At 42.6% G+C, this 9,644-nt stretch overlaps 1 protein-coding gene across 1 annotated transcript; it reads right to left on the minus strand.

The window, feature by feature from the left end:
- Positions 1-873: 873 nt before the first annotated feature.
- Positions 874-8,080, minus strand: LOC119436794 (transcription factor MafA-like). Its single transcript, XM_037703785.2, has 5 exons — positions 7,842-8,080; positions 6,765-6,826; positions 4,305-4,397; positions 2,349-2,375; positions 874-1,060 (listed from the first exon to the last, which is right to left on the minus strand). Exons 1-5 carry the CDS (start codon positions 8,029-8,031, stop codon positions 950-952), a joined length of 483 nt encoding a protein of 160 aa, XP_037559713.1. The 5' UTR covers positions 8,032-8,080; the 3' UTR covers positions 874-949.
- Between the last annotated feature and the right edge of the window lie 1,564 nt (positions 8,081-9,644).

Raw genomic sequence — 9,644 nt, forward strand, 5'->3', positions numbered from 1 at the left:
CACAAAACGGGATAACCGATATTCTAGTTGACATTATGTGGAAAAAGTGGAGCTGGGCAGGACCTGTAATGCGTAGGATGGATATCCGGTGGACCATTAGAGTTACAGAACGGATACCAAGAGAAGGGAAGCGCGGTCGAGGATGGCAGAAAACTAGGTGGAGTGATGAAGTTAGGAAATTCGCAAGTTGGAATCAGCTAGCGCAAGACAGGGGTAATTCGAGATCGCAGGGAGAGGCCTTCGTCCTGCAGTGGACATAAATTTAGGACTGACGATGATGATGATGATGATTTAATGACGCACATAACCTTCTCTTCATTGTCTGCTGTGGCTTGTAGTGTAACGTGCACCGACGCCATCACTCTCAATATTGCGTGGCGCGCAAAACGCCGCACAAATTACCGAGCGAGAATTCTGCACGGTAGCCTAACGGTTAACACGTTCAGCTCCCATTTGCACATTCACTCACAGGCAATGTGCTACTCGGAATTCGACAACCAGTGGCGGTGGTCGTAAGCAAAGCTTTGTTTTATTTGTGTTCTACCCCATGATAAGGGTCAAGCTGAAAATAAGATGGCCTGTCGACGACAGCTTAACGCAAAGGATGCACCAATGGACAAACAGAGACAGACAGGCCTAGTAAATCCAGTTACGACCTATTAACTGATTTCGCAGTAAACCGCCGTTCTGTGGTGGGAGTTCATAAAGGCCTATAAAATAGCTATAAATAGGTGACCTATGCTCTCTTCGTTTCTAATTCTAAAAAAGGAAAAGCCGCGTTGCCTGCTCCATGCAGATTTGTTAACAATTAGGGGAAATATACTCTCGGAAATGTCCGTGATGCTGCGTCCGGAAGAAAAGAACACACACATGTTACGAAACGCATGGGATGCGGGTATTTATTTGAGCTTTAAGTAAACGCATGTTGATTTAACGTTATTTACAAAATTTAGGCTTCAGGTGCGACTTCGCTGACCTGCTGAGGTGCTTCTTCATGAGGGACCACTTGCTGGGGCCGACATGTATAGAAGGCTACACGCAGCTGCTGGTTCTGCTCAGTCTGAAAGCAGCAAAAATCAGAAAATTATTACAACATTCGGGAATGAATGCCGAATTGCGACCTTCATGTAGTTTTTTATTACTTCAACTGGAACTTAATCACGATCAAATTTGTCACTCGCGACACAAACCACCTTGCATACTGTACGTCTTCCAGACATTGCCAGGTGTAAGAAGAAAAAAGAAACTGGTTTTACAGCAAGCTGAACATTTTGAAGCAGGTGTTGTGATAACGACAATCCAGTGTTTAGCAAAATTTAATGAAGCAGCCACATAGTTTCCTCACTGCAGGTTGCATCATCTAAATTTCTTGTAAAGGGCCCTGCAACACTTTTTTAACTAATCATAGAATGGCCTCCCTAATTAAAAACGTCGTCTCACGAATCTAATGGGGCAAAAATTATTCCAATCCTTCAACTTCAAGTGAAGTTATCGCACTGATGCCCGACTTCCTCTCTTTTCGTCTCCGTTAGCGCGCTGGAAGCTGCACAGCGGAGAAGGCAAGGAAGCAAAGCTCCGACCAAAAGTTGAGTGTCGCGGCGGCGAAATGGTGCGTGGAAGCCGCGGTGGATGACGCTACGCGATATGTTCCGGCCACCTCGGAGGCCACACGCAGCTGACGCAGCTACGCATAGGGCAAATATGAAATGATCTCTCTTTTTTTTTGACGTTGCAGACACATCTGTTTGTCGTTAATTTAACTCAAAATCATTAATTATGTATTACTGAGACTGTTCTCGCGATCACAAAATGAGCCAATAGCGTTGGTGGACCAGCTTCTTTCGATGGCGCTGCATGACAACATAGAAGATGCGAGAGCAAGCGATTGTCCACTGCATGAGCCGTCGCCGAAGGACTCTGTCTACCGGCCCCGACCTGGGTGGAGCCACCGGATTGATTGGCGGGGCCTCCGGCCCCGCTTTAATTCTTTCTCTTCAGGGCCTCAATAAATTTCGTACTCACTCACTCCACTGCATTTGACACGAGATTGTAAATTCCCTGCTGTTGCAGTGCAACAATATTTGGTTCAAATGTTCACAGGAGCCTCGTTAACAGATCGGCCACGTTTTTTACTGTGCTCAGAAAGTCTTTCAGGGCCCCTATAATATCAAATCGGGTACGCTTATGTCACTTCAAGCGAAACATAATCTTTATCGAATATTATTTTTAGAATCCCTAATACACAGCCAGTCACTTAAAGGTCACAGTAAACATGTAAAAGTGCGAGGTATCATTCACGCAAAAAAAAGAAGAATGCGTTGTTCTTTGTTGACATAAAAGAAACTCACCGTGAAAACGTCGGTTCGGTTGTTTTCCTGCAAAATGTGAAAATACAGTTTTCAGTTCATTTTGACTTGCAGTTGAAAAGAGGTACTATCGTATTTATCGGGGGCAACCGTCACCCTAAGAGAACTTCCGGATTATACAGCAATGAGAAGCACGTTCAATGTAAAGCTTAAGCTCGCATGCATTCAAGGATCTATACTACTAGTGTTTTTGGCCGTTGTGTGAAATTTTATTAAAGGAATTCTTCAACGCAGAATGAGGACGCCGTTTTTATTCGCTATTAGCTTTTTATGTGTCCTGGTGACGACTCAACTGCCATGGCAGCGGCAACATAGTATCTATAGTATTCTAGTTGGCTACAAAAATGTTTGTTACTCGCGAAGCGCCGCATCATGCAGCGCTGATTTTTTTTTTTTTTTTGCAACAGATGTGTGTGAGGGGTACGCTGCGAACTTTGATAGGTGGTGTTTAAAAGACACGTGACATTTCATCATCACCTGGTACCGGCTCTCACTGTCTCGCATTGCCATAGTATGCTGATACCAACGAGTGTTTTGGAGTTGGCTGTTACCTGTCCATGCCTCCGACGACCTGACTTTACTTCAATTAAACGAACTCCACTTTTATTGGCAATTCCACCTCGCTCGCCGCGCAGTTTGTACGCAGACGAGCGGTGGCATTGCAGTGCGCCGAAAGCGTGGCCTTCGATATTATGGTGGAACAGTGGAGCGCCAAAGTCTTGAAAGTCACAGAAAACCTGATGCACATTCAGAACTACCAAATATTGCTACTAATGCTTACTGGACCTACTAACGCTTGCATATCACTGACCTGTCTAAGCAATCCTTGGCGACAAAGCACAGCCGACTCTACATTTATTTCCCCCGACTTTCGGTGCTAAGTACCACTGGTGTACATTGCTGAAAGCACAGTTTTTTTCCTTACTCTACGACTACCGGGGAGACTTAGCTCCCTGAGACTTGTAGGAATGGCTACTAAGTAAAAAAATGTTTTGTTCATATGCTATACTGTCTTCTTCTATGGTAAAAAAGCGGCGTAGATTTAGTTCGCCTCTGTGACGTAGAGAAAAATGTTTTCATCGAGGGGAGGGCAACGTCTCCAGTGTTCCCCCCCCCTCCCCTGCCCCCCCCCCCCTTTCTATTTCGCATGGGTGCTTTGAAAGTTTCTCTGAACAGATTTGTGATTTCACTGTTATGTTATAATGTAGCTTTTTGTGTATTAAGTGCTACAACCTCATTCTGCTACTCAGGGTATTAGCGTAAGTATATAAGACTATGGGTACGGCACTATCTGTTCATGAAAAAAAGAGTAACCGCGGCCGTATTTGTGGGCCACCATTACCTTTTTTGTTGTGTCGGGGAAAAATAGCCAATTTCGACTGTCTTGAAAAAAATATATCAATGTTTTTTTTATTTGTTTCGACGAATTTAAATACGCCTGCCGCAGTGTCCAAGTGCATTTAAAATACAGGAGTCAATTTCAATGTGCTCTGGTTGAACTCCATGTCATCAGATGGCGGCACCGCTACCACTCATATCTACGCCCGCGGTAATTTGGTATTCCGTAAATTGTAATACGTTGTCCTGGCAGCCTAATAGAGATACCCACTGGGACATCGTACTTTAAGGATATGTTGGAGCTTCTGCTGATTAGGCCACCATCTCCGCAAAAGGCTCGTGTGTACCGAACATTCTTATATAGGGTACCATCTTTGTGGCTGCCGCAGCTCACTCAGACCCAAACATATTCTTCTGTCCTATACGTTATGTATTAGCAAAAACATAGATATACAAATATGTACCACTACCTGTGCTATAGGTAGTGTCTTAAAAGTATGCTTCGTCCGAAAGACTGACAATTTTCTCATGAAACCCTGCTTTGTATCTACGAAGAATAGCATGTAGAGAACGGTAATAAAGACCAAATCAACAACGTACCAGAGTGCCATCTCTCTCACAAAACTTCTTGATTCCACAGAGGATGGTTTCGCATTGAAGACCCTGGCTCACGCGGTTCAGCTTTTCCAGGACCTGCATGGTATTTCACACACATACTAATCGCGTTAGCAATTTCAATTTGCGTCTTGTGCTAAGTGTATTGAGCAAACAACTTAAGTTTCATCGCTCACTAAATTGACTCGAGCCCAGGGGCTGTATTGTTTGTTTGAAAACGTCTTTATTTAATTTTTTGAGGGATACTTCCCCTTTGAACTATTCGTTCTCCACTGGAAGGGACTGGAAAGGGATGTTTAAGGGTTTCTTAGGTGGTAGGAGGGAGACGCGGGAGTTCGACTTCTCTGCCGTTGCTTGGTGGTGAAAGGACTGTCTTCTTCACTCCAAACCCAGGGCCCGTATTTTGTATCAACTGTTTTGATGTTCTATTCTTTTTACTCTTTGTAATTGACACGCACAAAGCCGCGCCTCCGCTATCACCAGTTCCGACCATTCTCCATGCTATATCTAATGGGGGAATTAAGCTTTGATAAAAGAAAAACTACGTTTCTGCGCACTACTAACAAGAAATATCACTCTGAGTACTAAATTCTTCATTCGCGATGCTCCACACTCTCAATTCAACTGTTTGTTATTTTTTTATAGTGATAATCACAAGCCGATTAACCTGGTCTATGTATATTGGCCGAGTTAGTGTATCTACGCGTCGCACGCTTGGTCTCCTGAGGCAGAAAGGTAAGTATTAATTTTCTAATGTTCAGTTACTATCTTATAATACCCTAATCATGTCGTGGCTGGAATAGATATGCGCTGCATAGGACCCCCACACCAAAAATAACGTAGACAAGCTTCAGTTGACAATAACGTTGACAATAGCGTTGTCAAGACTAGCAGTTCGCTTTACACTGAACAGTACCCGCCGGGGGGGCGTGGTGGCTTTGGCGTTGCCCTTGGTAAGCCCGAGTGCGTGGTATCGAATCTCAGCCGCGGCGGCCGCATTCAGATGGGCGCGAAATGCAAAAACACCCGTGTACCGTGCATTGGGCACACGTTAAAGAACCTAAGGTGATCAAGATTAATTGGGAGTCTGGCCCCATTACGGCATGCCTCGTAATCATGTCGTGGTTTTGGCACGTGAAACCCCAGAATTGTATCTTCAGCAGTTATAATCGAAGCTCGTCCCCTAGCACCTTCGCTAATACGAATGATATTGCCACTTCCAAACAAGGAGACTACTTGCAAGACTACAATATCTTTACGAACTATCGCATCATGACCTTTGTCTGAATACCTCATTTTATATGCAACCATTGCCAACTAAAAATACCCGACATTATCATGCGCGCCGTTGAGCTCATATATGCGCACGCAGAAATCATTGCAAGTAGCTTTATTTTTTTCGCAACACACCAGATTGGCAATAATTTGTCATATTACATATTTTATCACAATATGTACAGCCACCACTGGACAATTTTTTCATGTGTAAACAAGACAGAAGTTCATAGGAAAATTGAGTTTTCAAGTGATTACAGGTGGTCGAACAGTGAATGTGGTGTGTGTCTAGTGACATTCTCTTTGATGTGTACTATATTCTGTTCAGGTGGCCACTGGTTATTTCCGCGCATTTTCCAGATAAACAGTGACCTCCACCCCTCATACACATTTACTTTTATTTCTTTCTCTACACTGTTATTATGTATTATAGTATTATGTAGGTATTTTACATTTGTTGTTAACAGGCATTAAATATTGTTTGTCTGGATACATTATTACCACTTATGCTTGGGCTCGCATAAGTGATAGGCAATATTCCTTTGCAAATAAATAAATTACTCAAATATGGGTAAGTGTTCAAAAAGCAGTGCATGCTCCGGAGCGATCTCTAAAAAAACAGGCTATGGCCAGTCGCGATAGCCAACACGGTATTACTAAAGGCAGACGACCAATGACGAGCAGTTCTTCACCAAAGGCGCTGTGAATTCGGCCCCTCTTCTCTTGCTATCAGGCGCATCGCGCACAGCTGTTTATGGCATCCTAGTCAGAACATTTATTTATTTATATATTTGTTTGTTTAGTTTAAGCAAAATACGGAGTAAGAGAATGCGCTCGATCATGTCTTGTATGACTCGTGTATAGAGATAAATAAATTCTTAGGTCAATGGCAAACTTATGATTTATAATTGAATAGAAATGCGATGGCGCGTCGCTCCTGCGCGTTGATGCTATAGACAGCAGCTTTTTGCCTGTGAGAGGCAATAGCGCATAGTCTAGAATAGTTTTGTGACCTAAGGCGAAGGCGAATATGCGTTGTGCCCATAGTGTCGATAAGTGGTGAGTATAAATCACTATTTTCTAATTGCGTGCAGATGCTGCGTCGCATTCGTCTATTAACTTGATCCTTGCCAACAGCCGACTAGGAATATGAATAACAGGAATGCGTACCTCCTCAGTGACGTTATGTGTAACGCACTCCACCACAGAAGCAAGTGATTGCTCTGGCAGGTCTGAAAAGAAGAAAATACGGTTATCATGCTGAATTTTCTTCGTTTAATGGTAGCTGCATATTTACGTTCTTAGTTACAGTGTAGTTACAATGTAATTAAGAACGCAGGATTCTCTATAATATTTCAGTGTTAGCCACCCGTGTGCAACAAAGAAAAGAACAAACAAATGAATACAAATATCTAGCGATATCGCCTTCTGGAAGCTTTCATTCTAATGTATCTCCTAGATTATAGCTTCGCTGCCACGTTTACCTTTCTCGCATTGATCACAGATACAGTAGCTACTTTCTCTATCAAAAGAATCGTCTTCTACGACGATGTCCTTGAAGCGGAGAATTGTAATTTGAAAACTTCGGAAGATATTATTCTTATCATTAGATAAAATATAAATACAAGCAAATGTCCACAAACCATGAAACGCAACATTTACCCTTTTACGGGGAGCGGACGAGCAGAAAACCACTTCAAGGAGATAACTTAGCTTGATGAATCAAACGCGTTTTAGTGTCACGCACAAAGCTTGTTATGGACGTCTAAGGGTGTAGACGCTTGAAACTATATTGACATGGAACTAAAGAAGCCTTTGTTGATTACATGAAATCCACGAAATAATGTATCCTAATATCACATGCATAAAATACTGAAGCTCGAAAAGGTAAGAAACAAAGCACAGGAAATTGCTAGAAAGGAAAGATTCCGCGACACTATTGGTATCTTGACCTGTGCAATAATCTTAAGGTATTTTCTGCGATTGAGCAAAGATGATTTTTTTTTTGCATTGAAAGCACAATACACTCACTGCACGGAAACGCAACTGCACTTATTGTGTGCAGTTGCATTTCCTGACGAACACAGGTGACTGTTTTTTCTTTTCTTTTTTTTTCTTTCATAAAAACGTATAATGTGCTGAAATACGAGCGCAACTATTTTACTCTATGCGGTGGATACATTTGCATGCGTTACGTCTTTCAATTCGGCAACCGAAGTACAATGGCAAAACCACAAAGAGACTCACTGCAGACGGAGCCATGATGTCCATGATGGTGTCCATGATGATGTCCGTGATGATGCGGGTGGGGCCCTTGCTCATCAGTGTGGTTACCGTGGTGGCCTTCGTGGCCTTCATGATGCTCTTCAGTGTGGCCTTCTTCGTGATGAGCGTAGGCGACGACGCAAAGGACAGCGAGGAACAGAACTGCCTTCATGTTGGCTTAGTCTCAAGGCGTTTCGGAAACAAAGACTGCCCAGCGCTCCATTCACCCCGCTTAAATAGGAGCTAAAACCCTTGCCATTTTTGTAACTTCTTTCTCTCTCTCTTTCTCTTTTCTTCCGGCAGGAAACAGAGAGGCCATCTGATAGAGCGCGAGCTTGCACCACTGGCGTGGAGCACAAATCAGGATGGCGTCAGCGCTGCTTTGACGCCGTACTCGCATCACACGGGCATTACGGGTGCGAAAAGATATTCGAACCAGAAAGTAAAACTTTCCCTTAGGCGTATCAAGTCTTCTAAGTATATTCTTTTCAACTCTTCACTATCAAATTCTGCCCCATCTTTCTGGCCTTTCCTCTTTATCTTTCTTCTTTATCGTCTCGGGTTGCTTGTGGTTCTTTCGTATGACATTCAGAAACTCTGACAGGCTGGATAAGCTTCTCGCTTTCCCCCGCTGATTTCTGAAGTCGACACCGCTGCCCTCCTTGGATACGGGCTTCTTCTGGGAGATAAAAAATGACTATATTCTAAGTTAGAAATTTGTTAGTGTTTCCTTAATCACAGAAATAGTCGCATGAGCTAAAAGACATTAGCATGTAACAGGCTTTTGCTACTTGCACAAGGCAGCCTAAATTGTACATAATCGAATATAACCCACCTTCTGCAGTGAAATACGCGTACATACAATACAAAACACTAATACCTTGTACAGTACATACAATGCACTGACACTTCATGCAGGAATAATTAACGTTTACCCACTCGTGGTTCACTCGCAATAGGAACTATGCGCACATTAAGAAAATTAATTAATTTACGATATCCTTGATATTTATACATTAAATAGCTGGTGTTTGGTTCAATGAAAATTGAGACTTGTAGATACTTTGTTTGTTTCTTTCATTCTTTACGTCTTTCTTTTGGTGGCGGAAGGGGTGGCACTTCTGATGTGATCCTGTCTAACTCATCTGTACGTTGCCCAACAAGCATCGTTTTGCTATTATTCCAGGTTTTCAGTTATTTATTTCTAGCATGCAGACTTGCTGTTGAACACTTCAGAACGTTCAGAACGGATTTACCGCAACACCAACAAAACATATTCCATGCTTCCAACACCTCTAAATATGCGCATTTTTAACGCAGTCTGAATTATACCAACAAATCCGAATCTGTTCACCGAGTGCGCTTAGCGAGTGTTTTAGTAAGGATTTTAAGCATATCTTGAAAGAAACAATGCAGTACGTTCCAGGGGTCAACTAAGCGATCCAGGTGTGGCCTCGAAAAGTGAGACATTTGGTGCAGTGCTTCACTATGTAAGGCTTGCCACGAGTGGTTTTTATCTTTATAATTTGATCTATTACATCAATATACAAGTTTTAAGCACGCAGTGTTCTTGCCCGCAAGCATCGCAAACTCTTCAATAATCACTGATGAAATTTCGGTAAGTGAAATTCACTACTTAGTATATATAATAAGGTAACAGCCTTACTTAAACCAGAATTCACGTGATTATAAAAATTAAGCCTGTCGATGCTCAAGGTATGAACACTTACTAGGTATCCGGAGATTAGCATTACTTCCGAGATATTAGTTCATGACATTGCGGTG

This window comes from Dermacentor silvarum, chromosome 1 (genome assembly GCF_013339745.2).
Source record: "Dermacentor silvarum isolate Dsil-2018 chromosome 1, BIME_Dsil_1.4, whole genome shotgun sequence".
Lineage (NCBI taxonomy): Eukaryota > Metazoa > Arthropoda > Arachnida > Ixodida > Ixodidae > Dermacentor > Dermacentor silvarum.